A 17,098-nucleotide genomic window follows, 5' to 3' on the forward strand; every position below is an offset into this window, starting at 1 on the left:
GAATACGTTACTGTGTCTTGTCAAAACAATTAACATAAGTCTATAATTGTTCAGACCAAATATCAGAATTATTTTCCACCAGAGAAATTATACTAACTGAACAACTAGCTCAGTCCATCCTAAGGATGCTCCACAACGCTAATGATTTACTAATAAAACTATTAGATGCAACTGGTAACCATATTTATTCTAAAAAATCCTAAGTGCTATATGCAAACAATTAGCGAATCTTGCCATCGCGATTTAGAATTGTCTACAATTTGGCATAACGCCATCTAGTATTTATAAGTTGAAATATATATGTACATTAATTACGTATTAATACACTAACACTACTATTAAAATCGCAGTCATTTTTTTTACAGTATGGTAAATTATAATGAACTAAGATATTAAAGATTTAATTAGGTTTATTATGATTAAATAATAGTCTAATTATTAAAAAAAATAATAAAAAAGTCGGAAATATATAACGGCAACACTGTTATGAACGAAGCACACACTCGGCTGCGCCCGTGCAGCGTGACGCGTTATCAGACCAGAACGTGAAATGCGCAAATTTCACAGTGTTGCCATGCAAATTAAATGTGACCCACTTTCTAGAGCAATTAGATAAATAAATCTATTGTTCATTAGCTACTTTAACTATTATGCTAATGTAATGTTAATTCAATTTTAATAGAATTAAATATCAGCTCGTAAATGTCCCACCGATGTCTAAGTATAGAGAAAGTATTATTCGAGAATACATTAAGAATACTTGTCGGTTCTTCTTGGTAGAATCTATATTACAAAAGTATGCCATGGATTTAATTTTTTTAGACGATGATTCCAAAGTACTTGTAGTTTTATTCACGCCAAGCCCCCTCCTCTCCCCTTCACCCCGCAACCGGCTTTATTATAACGCTGTCAGAAATATTGACTTCAAAAAATATACAAAAATGTTTATAATTTTTAGCATGACGTATTTATATTATCACAATACCATTCATGAATGTATTGATTATTAAATACCTAAAGCAAATCTACATTACAAATGCCTCCTAAATATTTAAAGTCACTAGTAATAATTCAAGCTGAGCTTTAACAGACAGTCATGTCAATGTCTAGTCAGTCAGATTCACCAATCCGCATTGGAGTAGCGTGGTGGAATACGCTACAAATCTTCTCCTCAAAGGGTGAGGAGGCCTTAGCCCAGCACTGAGAAACTAACAGTCTGTTAAAGTTAGACAGTAAGATAGAACTATGTATATATATTTTACTTTATTTTACTTTAATCGAAATAATACATATTCTCGAAACATATCAAAAGGTCGATATAATCTCATGACGTTTTAATGTAGTCCTTTAATGCATAAATAATGTAGACATTAGCGAACCCGAGGCAAGCTCTGATGTAACGTGTAAACAAACACAAGAGTACGAGAACTTATTGGGCAAGATGTCGTGTGAAACAAAATATCGAAGATGAAAAGTGATTCGTCGAACACATTCGGAATTCAAATGGATTGTATTCTATGTAACTTACTAATAACTTTACTCGGTGGTAGGGTTTGTGCAAGCCCGCCTGGGTAGGTACCACCAACTCATCAGATATTCTACCGCCAAACAGCAATACTCAGTATTGTTATGTTACGGTTTGAAGGGTAAGTGAGCCAGTGTAACTACAGGCACAAGTTACGTAACATCTTAGACATCATCTCATCTCTCCCAAGGTTGGTAGCGCATTGGTGATGTAAGGAATGGTTAATATTTCTTACAACGCCATTGTCTATGGGCGGTGGTGACCACTTACCATCAGGTGGCCCATTTGCTCGTCCGCCTACCGATATCATAAAAAAAAAATCTTATATATTTATAAATTGCTAGTCTGAGTTAGAGAGAATACTGGAAGTCGATCACAGCGCCACCTATAGGTCCAAGGTAAACTATTGGGGGATCGAAGAAACTTCAACAAATATAGTTCAGTTGCTTAGAAGTAGATCATCTATACACACATAAAGAATAATTATATAATATATTTATGCAGAAAAGGAATATAATTTAACATCGCCATGGTGTATCATGGCGTTGGCAGCAGAACCAAGTATGTGCAAAATTTTGGTTCAATCGATCTAGTAATTTTATTATATACATAATTATCCATCTTTATAATCTTGCAAAGACTGAGTATACCTTATCAAATTATGATTACTTGAAAATGGTTGCAAAACCTACCGAACCTAGATTAAATCTAAATACGACAGGGTTCTAGATTAAATACGCTGAACGATAGCCATCTGACCTCCATAACCAAAAAATAACAAACCATCAATCGGTTATTAGTTTTCGAGATAAGTGTTATCAAACAAACACTACATTATAATAATATTTCTGATTAACGACCCGTTTCCCCGCCCCCGACCACATTAGGTATTAAGTTTCTAGGCACAGGGAAAGCTGGTGCTGTCGCTGCAATCATAGTAATTTAGGTCTTAAAGCGGAGACCTAGACCGCAATTGTTGGTAATTGTATCGGTTATCGATTACTATGTTAATAACTTTTCTTACGAGTATCATAATGGCTTTTTATAATCAAAGTGTACTAACATATTCAAAAAAAAATATTGCCTTTCTGAACCTTTTCATCGTTGTGGTATTTTATTAAAGATATTGACCAAAATAGTCACTTTATATATAAATATACCTATACATTTATACTATGACCACTTCATACATTTAGTATGTATGAAGTGGTCATAGTCATATTATAAAAATAAAAGTACTATAAATATATAACTATGTCCGTCTGTCTGTGTTTTACACTTTCATGACCAAACTACTGAAAAGAATTAAATGAAATGGAAGCTTGAACCCTTAGGGTTAAGCTGTCCTTCACATAGGCTTTTTATGCCTAGAACTGGACGACCAACCCCTAAAACGCGAGCGAATTCGAATAACTAGTAATACTATGTATAAACGTTGAATTTTAAATCTTCTAATCGATTTCAAATTATTTCGCGTTTTAGGGAGTAGTTATTTTAAGTATAGAAGTTTGTTTTTGAAATGCATAATGACGAATATAATTAAACTAGTGTCTCAATAGAGTAGCTTGTATTTATTAGTTATATTTATTTATTATTACGTAAATAAATACCGGAGTCATAAAAGTTAACCAACACAACGGTTGCTTCACAACGCCCCGCAAATAACCTTAACGTAAGACCGAGCGACCAGCAACAGCTAAAACATCCCCGAGTTCACGATTACTATTATACGGTATTGAAGATTTGATTAATTCAGTAATATGTTCGATTTTAATTGCGGATTTTTGCAAAGTTTTATAAATCGCTGTAGAAGTAGGATTTATTTTATTTATATAAGATGGTAACTTATTGTAGAGCCGATGCGCTTGCGTTTACGTTACTTTTGTTGGTGCCTGTCGTTATATAGTTGTAATTTGAAAGGGTTAATATGCTAGTTTAATTTACTACATAGTTAAATAAATATATTGGACAACATCACATACATTACTCTGATCCCAATGTAAGTAGCTAAAGCACTTGTGTTATGGAAAATCAGAAGTAACGACGGTACCGCAAACACCCAGACCCAAGACAACATAGAAAACTAATTAACTTTTTCTACGTCGACTTGGCCGGGAATCGAACCCCGGACCTCGGAGTGGCGTACCCATGAAAACCGGTGTACACATTACTCGACCACGGAGGTCGTATTCAGTCTTACATAAAAATATATTACCTATAAATATGATACGGATTTTTTAATTACATATATATAGGTATGTCCAAAAGTACTCGTCATTACATATTATATACTACGTAATATAATGTAGTTCTATGAAACAACTGTAAGAATATCATACAAATAAAATATTTCCAACATAGTATTCAATGTACGTAAAGTTTTAAGATTAAGAACCACGCCGTTCCCCGGTTGCCTAATGCCATTGAAATGAACAAATTTTAATATCCATAACCCTGCGCGTGACTCGGCCTAGAGTCTAGACCAGTGCTCTGCCTGTACTAAGAATTTGTATGGGAATCTGATTATATCGATAGCTTCGTGCTGGACGAATTTACGGAACCGAAAATATCCTTTGTTTAAACAGAATATAGGGCAACGATACAAGACAACTCGTTCGCAATCACAATATTGCGATAAAATAATTATTGTACTGTAAAAATGTACCATATTGATTTATTATGTATGTATTTAGACAATACGCATAAATACAAAAGTACAAGTTAAAATCGAAATCACGACACATGCTTCGCTAACCGATTCATTTTTAAATTTACAAGTAACATATTTCAATTCAATAAAAGTGTCATAACTGCCGTAAATTTAAATTTCATTCTTATAAATGATTTTTAATGTAATAAATCGTTTTAAATATATATTTACTTACTCATACATTTACTTTTAGCTTTGTATTGTTTACCAAATACAATTCAATTCGTAAATATTGCCATATATTTACAATAACCAACAATTCGTAGTATGGAAGCTGACAGCGTTTACAGCCTTAAGCCTGAAAGCATTAACCTTTTTACATTACATTAGCAGCCTGTAAATTTCCCACTGCTGGGCTAAGGCCTCCTCTCCTTTGAGGAGAAGGTTTGGAGCATATTCCACCACGCTGCTCCAATGCGGGTTGGTGGAATACACATGTGGCAGAATTTTGTTGAAATTAGACACATGCAGGTTTCCTCACGATGTTTTCCTTCACCGCCGTGCACGAGATGAATTATAAGCACAAATTAAGCACATAAAAATTCAGAGGTGCCTGCCTGGGTTTGAACCCGAAATCATCGGTTAAGATGCACGCGTTCTAACCACTGGGCCATCTCGGCTCTTAAAAGCATTAACCTATCAGGTCGTTTAGGATTTGATGTCTCATTAAGAGAATGCATATGTATTTTCGCACAGAATTGTCAACAATAATGAATCGCAGTTTGCAGATTTGAGGAAATCATTACGTAGGTCCTATTTATTATTAAATAGCTGTTCACAACGTCTCGTCCTCTAGTCCATTAATAAATATTTTAACAGTTTTTCCTGTATATAGCGACTTTAGTTTGTATAATTCGTAAAATAAAAATGGGTAAATAAAATGATATCAGATAATGTAGGAAGTTTTTGACACTTATATTAATTGTTTTCGACTACTACATCCGTAATTTCGTCTGCATAATTACAAATAATAACGAAAAAAACTTAAATATTCGTTAATATCTTAAATATCCGAGTCGTGTTGAGGGTCGTCCTTAAATTACAATAATAATCTCCGATAATAAAATTGGTGTTCATTATCATAAAAAAACATTTGACGCTAAAAACCGCTGGACATCATTAACACGGGGACAGGGGTCCGAAATAAATTATGACATTTTAATTCGAGGCGCGTCGGAAATCGTCGCCTAATTTATTTTTTCACCCGGACATCTCCTCGATTGGTATTCCATCAATTTGCCCTTTAATAAATTAACATCCAACAATGTATTCCGGACTCGTTTCGGACGTTTTTTTTTAACTACGCCGTAAATATAGATACGTCGACACCAACGCTACCGAATTGAGTTGGACGGGTCTTTAAATTAAATTCAAAGATTTATGTATCGCTTTAAAGTTCCTTCATATTTATAGAACATCACAATGTTCTAATGGAAAATATAATTTTTTGATCTCCATAAATACTATTTCAAATGTTTTATACAATTATAAATTTATTTTTAATGATTTTGGAGTGTTTAAGTTCGGGTTTTGTTACTTAGCAATGTACAGCAATGGTATATTAGCTTTGGTATGGTAGCTTCATTGTTAAGAAATACAAATCGAAAATTTAATACCACAATACTATCTAATGGCATAATCAGAATCACATAAAAGTTTATTATAAAAATAATACACAGTGGAGTTACATGTGTTTTGGATAAACATATATTTTAATGTAGTTATGTTCGTATCTCGAGTTTTAATTACGAACGATAAAAGAACGAACCGGCGGGCGTACGATACATTGGAAAAGGAATAAATTGTACGGATAATGTTCGTTTAAGATAGTTAATAATGGCTTAATAAAGTTTAAGAAGCATTGCGATACGATACGCTGTCTCACATCGAAAAAGGATGCATATATCAAGATAATATGTTATGTACGTTTAAGATATAATAGCGTGCGAAAACTGAGGAGCGAGCCGCCACTAACAGCGTTGGAAACTTCTCATCGACTGATTCAATTGAAAGGACATTTATTTTTAGAAAGCAGAAGCGATTGGGCTCCGATGGATTTCGACTTATATTGTATGAGGTTGACAATTCCTTGCCAACTACGGGATATAAGTCATTATGTCACTCGGGCAATCTCTTGGCATATACTATCGTATATAAATATCTCATACACACATATATATATATATATATATATATATTCAATCGCTGTGTCAGTCTCCTTTCTTCTTTTTTTTTTTTTTACATCCATATTGTTCTTTAAAAGGAAATTTTTTGTCCACAATGGCTGCTTGATGGATACACGTCAGTTTTGAAATTATTATATTTATATAATAATTATATATTATTATTATTAACAAAAATACTGGATCGGAATTATAAAACGAGAAAAAGACATAAGCTGACCGGTTTAAAGGGATCGTCGATATGAGACTAAAAAAAAAAGCAATTGTCAACTACATATTTACATAAATAGAACCCATGAATGTTACTAGTACAATTAGCTTCAGTTAGTGGTATTCCTCGCTTTTGTTTATAAAAAAAAAAAAAACTGCTAACAGCCGACAACTGACTTCGATCCGGATACCTTAAATTGCGCATAATGTAACAATAATTTCCTCAATAATACATCATTATATTATATACTATACTAATATTAAAAAGGGGTAAAAGTATGTTTGTATGTAGGGGGCAATTTTCGGAACTAATGATACAATTCTAAACATTTTTCACTGGTAGAAAGTTACGTTATTCCTGAGTATAGGGTATAAATTATGTTTATAAAATAACAATGTCTTTATTAACAAATTGAACCCGCACAAAGCCGGGGCGGGACACCAGTGTAGAATAAAAACCTCTCGAACGGATTAATGATCAACTTCCTTTACTCACGTAATCTTATGTTAATGACAGTTTAATTGATCTGTTATAGCACATTCGTATTTACATAATTCTTTGTTTATTTTAATAAATGAATATTAATGTGATATTTATACAACTTTCCTAATTATTTTAGATTAATTCATCAGCGTCTAGTTAGTTATTCTTTCTTATTTCTAGTAGATTGGCTGTCTGGTAAAAGGACCACCTGAGAATAAATGGCCACCGCCGTCCACTGATGGTTAACAGACTGGCGAAAGGACCACTTTAGAATAAAAGGTCACCACTGCGAGTTATATTAAATAAAGAAAGATTATCACTCATCGATACACCACCATTGGAACTGAGATGTTTTGTCTTTTGTGCCTTTATACTGGCTCACTCATCCTTCAAACCGGAACTTAATAAGTAGCACAGCACAAAACCCTACCAAGAAATGAATGAAGGGAAGACACGCATTCATCCCGTTTAAAATATCTTATATCGGTCCATAAACGGTCCCCCATGGCTGGTCTGTTTGAAAAATATGAGCACATTGTTATCGTGTGTGTCGTAAATAAATGAGTGAGTGACCCAGAGCAATATTAGTTAGACATCGGTCCATTTGATCGTCTGCTTTTAGTAAACCAACAAAAAAAAAAAACAAATATTATAGAACCATTATATGATGTGATAAAAATTTACAAAGATTTATTCAGTGTCTATGACGTAACAAATACCGATACAATATAATTTCCTTCGAAAATGTGACAGGGTTCTATCCTTCCCTCTATCTTCGAAAATGTTTTTAATCTGAATTTTGATCGTATAACTAAAACACGACCTCCCACTATTCGATCGTTTAAAACTACCGCGATCAGTCGTGCGTGCAATCTGCACTACTTGACAACCGAGTTGTAATAGACAGTAGAAAGCTAAGGAAATTACAACTTCAACATTACAATATTATACGTTTTCATATTTGACATCATAGACGTAATAACGTTCAAAGGGGGGTTAGTATACAGACTTATATGCCTGAAATATATATTAAACTATATGTTATTTACGGACTTCTTAAGCATTATTGCTTTGTAAACATGGTCTGCCCTGAGTCAGCGTAGAGAACGTTTTGATCTTAAGCATTTAAAGATCGGGGCCAATTCCTAGCTTCACTGAATTTTCATGTCTAAACTTCTATGTATAATGTTATTTATCTCGTCTCGGTAAATATGTAATATCTTAATAATTATTTTATGAGTAATTCTACAAATAAACTTACAATATAGAACAAGTATTAACTCTAAACCTATTGACATTTTTAAACAATCATGAACTCTTGTGAGCATATTTTAACCCATTAACAATACGCAATCAACGGGTCAGAGTAAAAGTAAGTAACCACTGAATGCGTAACGCAACGACGCGATAATATTATTTATTTAAGTGGCACATTCTCACGTTGTTATTTCCAAAAGTGTTCCACGTACAGTTTTATCTTTACCCTAAGGGGATTAGCCCAGAGTTCTTCTCAATTTGAGTCTTGAAATAAAATCGAAATGATTTATTCAAATCGATTTTTATAATGAGTTAGAAATCGACAAGCGAGACCGCCGATTCCGAATATTTCCAAGAAGAATCTCCAATGATCTAGTTAAAAAAATTATCAATGAAAAATGCCGAAACCTAGTGCTTTTTTTGAATCTCTAAATGGGCCTTCTCTTCTGTATGCTATGGCTGTTATGGTTAGTTTTATTCTTAAAATTTACATAACAATGATCCACTAAACGACATCTAGGCGACTCCTTTACCAAATTTTACAAAAGTCATACTTTATATTTATGATATCTAGATGAAGTTAAGACGGGTGCTTTTTATAGCGTATAATCGCGCTATAGTACGGTAGGCAGTTAACCTAACTCACGATTAGTTCGAACCCGCTGATAAATCGGTCCGAGCTTAGCCCCACGAATGCTTAACATTTAAACAGATATTATCTCGGCGCTTGTTCTACAACACAACTATAATTTAAATAAATAACGATAATTTCGGCGAGGTAATTGTAATTTGATTTGCACTTTTTTTATCGGGAACCTAATTCGAAATTAATTGTTTCAATGCTTGCGAGTATCTATTATGTTTTTATATTGATATTGACTTTAATAAACGAAGCAAGGCAAGAGTGCAGTAATAAATAACACCGTTTTGAGATCTAACAGTAACTGGAAGCTCTCTATAAGTAATCCGTACTCCAATATCCGTAGCCTTTGGTTCGGAGTTTGTTAATGTTGACAGCGTCACCAGTTGGAGGGTGAAAATAAATTACTCGCTGTAACGCTGTACCTGGACAATATTTAACATAAACACACAACCATGGATACTATAGAGGCTAAGAAACTATTTGTCATATCAAATCCGTAAATACTAGATGTGATATAAAAGTTATCGTTTCAAAAATACTGTTTTAAAAAAGTATTTCTTCGTGGCGGTAGAATACATCATGAGTAGTACTCATGAGTAGGTTCCACCTGGTACCTATTACGAAGTGTAAATGAAAGTAAGTGAATTAAGTTTTCCACTAAGTGTTGATACACTTAATAAAAATTTAACTCGTGTTGATACATGAAGCCGATTTTTATAGGGGTTTTTGATTTATAGGACTTTTAATAGTGATATTTATGTACATACGATAAAATGAACGGATACGTAGTCATTGACACTGATAGCAGGCTCAGTGAAACTCATCTAGATATAATCGATCTAGAACTCGGCTAGGCACGCCCCCTCTTTATGCAAATGTCGGCGGCTGTCGCTGCGTTTGTTCCTTTGAACGTCTTTAATCACTTTCTCGATCATTTACATAAATAAAATGATATTACTATTATACGTTTCAACACATCCATTAATAATAAAATTGCCGCGGTAATATTATTTTTTATAATCGTCAAGACTTTAACTTCGTTTAAAAAAATCAGATACGAAAAGCGAGTCAGTAATATTATTAAACTTATTGCGTTTAACCTTATTCTTATAAAAAATTACTTATAATTTCATCAATATCGATTTTTAGATTGAGTCAATTGGGAGAGAGCGCACGGCTTGTCATTCAACATTATACGCTGATATTCACTTTATTTTTTTACACGAATAAAGCAAAATTGATAGTCGGCATATGACCATAATCAGTCTGAACACTTAATCCATACGCTAATAAAACAAAACGACCATTCCCGTGTTCCTGACAAGTGAATTGATAACGCAAAATTCGATTCGAACTCTCATGATTAATACTATCTGTCGAGGTCCGCCAGCTTTAATTTGCGCCTCGACTCTCCCGCGCATCTTTTTGACACGTTTTGGCGCCGGAAAGCGGCCCCCCGTCGGATTTTATCGTGACCGCCGAGACATTTCGTATTCGAATCTTATTTTTTTTTCAATCGTTTGCATAATAATATAACCATATTTCGTACGGATAAGATTCGTAAACCTCGTGTGCGTTTACTCGTAAATAAGCCCGGTCGATATATATATATTTTTATGTTCCTGTTACTTAAACGACCAGGGTCAATTTATTGTAATTTTATTAATGATATAAACAAAAAGCAATAATAACATTAGCTTCAATAAGTTCCACGTAGTACAAGAGATACAAATATCCAAGCAAATATAATACAACATACAAATATAATACAGTTACAGAAGATGACTATTTCTCTATCGGCAAAGGCACAAACATGATGCTTTTTATAACACTTTAAACTTTTACGATTAATATTATTGCAATTGAAACTTTTTTTTTTTAATATTATACTCGGAAAATAATTAAAAAATAAAATAATATTTTTATATGATTTTTTTTGGCGGCAACATCACAAGCTGTCAATTCACTACATGTATATTGTTACTGGCAACACGGACATGTCAGCCTAATTACTTGGTCGTGGCGATTTTCCATAACGGCACGCGTCACTTGATTAATATTAATTATTCTTTACGATTATTCGGCAACAATGTATTCGATTACGCCATTTTTTTACAAAAAAAAAGTATTATGTTTTATGATAATAATTTTTTGTATATCTTTTCCTGTTTAACTGATAGTAAATTATCGTTATCGTATTGATTCAATTTGATAAGAAATATTTTTATTACTTTTGACTGCAGCGTAAAAGATTTAATTAGTACAAAAACATGAACATCACGCTTGTCACGTCAATAGTCTAAATCGAATATAACATTGTATATTAAAACCTTCTGGTATTGGTTTAGGCATTGAGAAAAACCTCTCCGTATTCATAAGTATAGATTTATCTATAGTAACATTATAAATTCGAAAGTAACTTTGTTATCTCTTCAATGCTGAGCCGATTTAGATGAAATTTAGTAAAGGGATAATGGAAGTCTCAGGGAACATAGGTTGTTTTTTTTGATTAACTCCTCGAGGAGGTAAAAATTTTGGTGTCAGTTTGTGTGCTCTAGGTAAAGCTTTATAAATTTTTAAAGTAATTTGGTAAAGCTGCAGGTTCAGATAGTATTTTATAAATAAGTATTCGTTTTGTGTAGATTTCATTCAGTGCGTGTGCTACATTTCACAGGTCGGTTAGGACGTTAAAGTGTGAAAGCGGGACAGACAAACAAACTCACTTTCACATTTATATTATTATGTAAGAATAAAATCGAATCAAAATTTATAACCCAAAAAAAATTACATTAAAAAATTCAGTCACTCATACGCAAAGATATTCCCGCAACTAAAAAAAAACGATTCTTTTATAATCCATAAAATAATTTTATCAACATAAATATTGAATATATGTGAGACTGCAACCGAAAGAACAGGTTACTCTGTATAACATACATCAAACATCTTTATTTTCTTTCTGCCCATTGGCATGTTCGAAATATAAATATTAAACTGACCGTCCATTGGATTACATCGCTATGCAACGCTATATCATCCATTACTCCAAAGTGAATCTATACTATCGTACACCTTAGCATTTTAATACACCCATTACATGAAGCACTTGGTATCTCAGATCTTAGCTAAGTTTACATACGTGTTCTGCTTGCGATCAAACTACGATCTGGAGTGCAACACGCAAAAATCCTGCTCCGAGACTTGCGTTGTATATCGACGTTCTTTATAGCGTTGATATAATAGCACTTACATATTTATGGTAAGTTTTAAGTAAAGAATATACAAATGAATAATAAAGGACTTAACACACGTTTAAACGTTTATTTGCACACTAGTAATTGTGTTGAAATTAAGGCACGTAGCGTTGCTATTTGTATCAGAGGACGACACGCTTTATATTAGCATGTCGTACAAGTATAATATGTTTAAATTCGACAATAAATATTTGATTCTTCGAAACCGAATCGACTCTAATGTGTTTTATTGTTTTCTTGAACGTCAATGTGACCTTACCCTTCTTTATTAGTTTGAGATTTTATTCAATGTAATTATGTCTTTTGTTCGTTTGTATCGTTACTTTATATTAAACAATAATTTCAAGAATTCTTATTAAGTATTGTTTTCATGAAGATGTAAAAAAAAAGTTTATAAAAAGTTATAATTTCAAGGTTTTGATTGTTTTTTTTTTTTGCCTCACATAATAATTATGATCATAGTTATGTTAGAAAAAAATATTTTCGTGTTTTGCAAGAGTATTATTTTTCTCAAGTTTGATTAGCAATATATTTCGGCTAGACAAAACAAGTGTGCTTACCTTTGTTCTGTAGAGCGGATTGGAAAAGTCCCAGCCTGGTGCCACGAACAGATATCCGCATTTTGATATCTTTCTACTGGCCTGAAAATAAAATAAAAAAATTAACTTGACTGAATATGATATACTTGGCTGTATAATTCGAGATCACTGCTCATTTTGAAATAAAAAAAAAAGTGGTTAAAAAGTTACTCGCGAAAACTGCGACAGACTAAAAAAACATAAGATTAAAAATAAATTCTGGTGACTGTATTTATATTCGTTGTAAATACAACACCTTAGTGCGAAAGTACTTGTATCGACAGATGCAAAGCCAAAATACACCAGTTGAAATATTTGCACCGAGCAACCTTCACATCGTTAATCATACGTTGACACACCATAAAGGAATTAACAGTAAATGTAAATCATTGCGTGGGCGTTGGCACGTTGATGCTTGAAGCTAGCAAGTACCAACTCTTGAGGTGAGAGCAAACTTTGACCAATGTTGGCAAACACGCCAACCTACACTGTTCTCATACTCATTGCTATTAATACACACCATTTATGTACTTCGAGATCATCAAACCAATGTGAGTTTGATTTTGTTCATACAAATATTTAATAGATATCTCGCAAATGTATGTTGCATGTGTTAGTTGAGGACGGTTAAATATTATACTAAAAGTCTTATAAAAATATTTAATATATATCGCTAATCGGCTGAAGGTGGGAATGCAAAAGATATCAATAAATAAATCAATCGGCTTATCATATTTTTTATATAAGATATAACAAATTAGAGTCCTCTAGTGACGCTATTATCGCCATCCATATTTGTATATTGATATGTTTTGCGGTACAATAAAACTTGCAAAAAGCCTTAACAACAAGTAAATTGTACTAGGTTTAATCATATTAAGTTAATAATGAGTATGAGTTACATTATTTTTATTTATACAGTCATTTTCACGATAAAATCTTATGGATGAATTCACAGCCAACAAATGCCCAATCTTTTTCTTTATTCGATAAATTCTTTAAACTAATTCAGAGAGTTATGACCATGATAAAATGTGTTCATTTTTTGCTGTCTTCTCTTTCATCTCGGAGATAAAAGATTTCCAAAAGGATTTCGACCTCATATCCTAATGCGAATTGTTTTGGAATCAGTAAAACCTTCATGAGCACATGAACTGATGTCACCGGAGGCCAGTGACCCTCAATTGCGTCACGAAGTACAGTCGTGTTAACATTACTTAATGTTTGATTAACCAACGAAGACTCAAATCAAGTGTCCGTTGAAATGCTAGATCATTGAAGTGTATAATGACAATGACGAAAGCTTTACATAGCTAGTACTTATCTCTGAAGATATATCACGGATATATTTTATCCTATATTGTGATGGGAACACGACGAAAATAGCACTTATTACAAATGCATACACCATTGCTTTTTAATATAAACACAATCTCTTAATCTTTTAAGATCTGAGGTTCCAATAGATAATTTTGAATTCGGATTTGGTTGATTCCTGTAAAGATTTAAGTGATTTGAACAAGTATTATTAATAGAATTAGGAAGATCTATAGATAAAAAATACAGTTACAGCTAAAAACATAAAACTAGTATTATTCTCTAAATGGAATAAAAACCAAATGAGCGGAATTAATACTAAAGCCATAAAAAAAAATTACAAACATCCGCAGCGGTCGGAACGACTGTACGACTGAACTTGACCGATCTTTTTGTGAGGTACAGAGGCCGTCGACACGTCCGCGTGTGTCATCGTCATCAGATAATGCGAATTTAAGCGACCAAGCTTCGGCTACAGGAGCACCGTTGTAATGATTGCGGGAAATGCAATACTATATATTTACTTACAGCAAACAAACACTTGAATCCATGTGTTCGTGGTGCGTCAGTTATCGCTCTATGTTTATTATTTAATCAGTATTGTCTACAAATCCAGTCGCATTGCAACTGGACTTACAAAAATTTAATTTGAGGATGCTTTCATGAATTCATGATTCTTTAGTCAGAGTTAGAAGTAAATTTAACCTTTTCTTAGAAATGATGTACAAATAATAACATATTTTTTGTACGTGCCGACTCGAAAGCATTCTATACGTATATATTGTCTCTAGATATATTCACATAACAGTTCAGTAGCTTCCCTTATAATATCTATGTCAGGGTCCCCAACCGGTCGCGTGGTACCGTTACCACCGTACACGCCATTACGGCGACAATACGAATTCTGTGCGTATCGAATCGGTTGCGCGTGCGTCGCTAGATCGCTATCACCCGCGTGAGGCCCTTAACACCAGAAGCGCTTTAAAGTGCTACAAAATATATAAATATTTTATTGGCATAAGTTTAATATTATCGTCACATTGAAATTCGTTGTAATAATATTTGACTACTTGTTTTTAAATCGATAAGTTTTACGACGGTAAAGATTACTTTTTATTGTAATAAATATTTTTGAGGAGTTTATTTTTACTCAATTGTTATTATAACAAGTTTATCGCGAGTTAAGTATGTATCCATAACTTTAGTATATATGTGTATACCTTTTGAACGTATTTTTGTTGTTTTGTATCTCAATAGTCATGTTTATCTATATTACATATCAATTAGAAACATTGTATTGTGGGTATTGATTTTGTACGGAAATATCACATGATTGAGTTAACCACATTGGTTCCATGGGAATGGGGACGAATCCTACGATGGGACGCTACATGCGTTGACACATTGGCCTCCTCTGATGTCAGGGAAACAATGTTAAGGGACGGAGCCGTAGCGGAAAATCGTGAAACGAATTATATCTGAGAGTCGTTTCAAATTGAAACATTTTGCACCTGCTGGATCTTTAAATGATATAACAAAGAAAGTATAACGAACAGTATTATTGCGTGATATACACAAAATAGCCATACAGTTCTCATTGTAAATAATTCTTATGTAATTATACAATTAAGATTTATTTCCAATATTATGTATTCATCTGAAATAAAGCGGATAATATCTTATATATTTATACATCGTTTAATATGAAGCGCTACACGAGCGCTTGAAATACCATATCATTGCAACAACATTTCACGCTTACGGCATTGGTTGTCTATTAATTTTAATAGCAACAGACACTTTATTGAATCGTAAATTGAATTTTTGCATTTACAAACAGATGATTATTATTTACTGTTAGTTACATAATATAACAAACGAATACATTATAAAATTTGTGCAGTATCATTATTGTATAGATTTTTATTCAATTATTCGAACTATAGATTGGAAGTCTTTATCGTTACGAGTGAAAAAACGACTGTTATTGAAACGTTATTTTCAAAATAACAGAGCATCATTTTTTTTGAAACTGTTATCTCAAATATATAACCATTTCAACATTTTATTTTTTACAGAACTATAGGTATGTAATTTTTTTAGCGACGAAAAGATCACGTATCTCAGTTTAAACATTAACAATTAAAACATAATAATTTCTGATTTGGGCTGCTATTCGCTAAAAACGATTCAAGATTGATGATAATAATATTATTCGCCTCTTTTTTCATGATTCTAAGCTGTGATACTACAACAGATGTTTTAAAGAAGAAAAGGAAGTTTTATCGGCAAAAAAAAACTTAATATTAGTTAAAATTAAGTATTTTTATTGCTATAATTACAATATTTCATTTACAAAACGTTACGTTTTCAAGTTTCAAGAATGTTTTCACAAATCAAGTCGACTTTATATATACACCCGAACGTCCGTTCAAAAACAAACGTCTAGTACATTAGTAGGCAATAAAACATCCGTAACTCTTTATGGTTACACGGTTGTCCTAAAAAACAATTGATTTACGAGCGACAACCTGCTGGACGTCCCTAAACGAATATAGAAAATGTTACATTGTTGTAAACATAATAACGCATCAGCGATCAGTAAGGTCTAACTGTAAAGCTATGTACATACATGGTGCCACTCGCGTCGACCCATTCACTATGAGCTGTTTAAAACAAGCAAAGAATGACCATTGTGTATTTTCCGGTGCCAAATGAACCCTCGAGCGAAGTCCAATAGCAGAGTACGCCATATAACTGTATTGATGGAGTTTCATTCACATCATTGTATTGAATGCTTCAAACCAGGCAAACACGAGAACTCTTGGATATTGTAACAAAGGCATTGGACTTAGTCCTTCCTTTTGAGGAGAAGGGACCTATACGACCACGCTGTTCTATTCAGTTTGGTGGGTATTCTAATAGTTAAAGTTTAAC

The 17,098-nt window shown here is 33.0% G+C and overlaps 1 protein-coding gene across 3 annotated transcripts in view; it reads right to left on the reverse strand.

Moving 5' to 3' along the window:
- LOC125064988 (protein outspread) overlaps window positions 1-17,098 on the reverse strand; it is a 233,056-nt gene that overhangs the window by 134,079 nt on the left and 81,879 nt on the right. For all 3 annotated transcript variants that reach the window (XM_047672363.1, XM_047672364.1, XM_047672362.1), the window contains exon 2: window positions 12,827-12,907. In XM_047672363.1, coding sequence (XP_047528319.1) covers window positions 12,827-12,907 — 81 coding nt within the window. The remainder of the gene's footprint in view (window positions 1-12,826; window positions 12,908-17,098) is intronic.

Source organism: Vanessa atalanta, chromosome 6 (assembly GCF_905147765.1).
Source record: "Vanessa atalanta chromosome 6, ilVanAtal1.2, whole genome shotgun sequence".
Taxonomy (NCBI): domain Eukaryota; kingdom Metazoa; phylum Arthropoda; class Insecta; order Lepidoptera; family Nymphalidae; genus Vanessa; species Vanessa atalanta.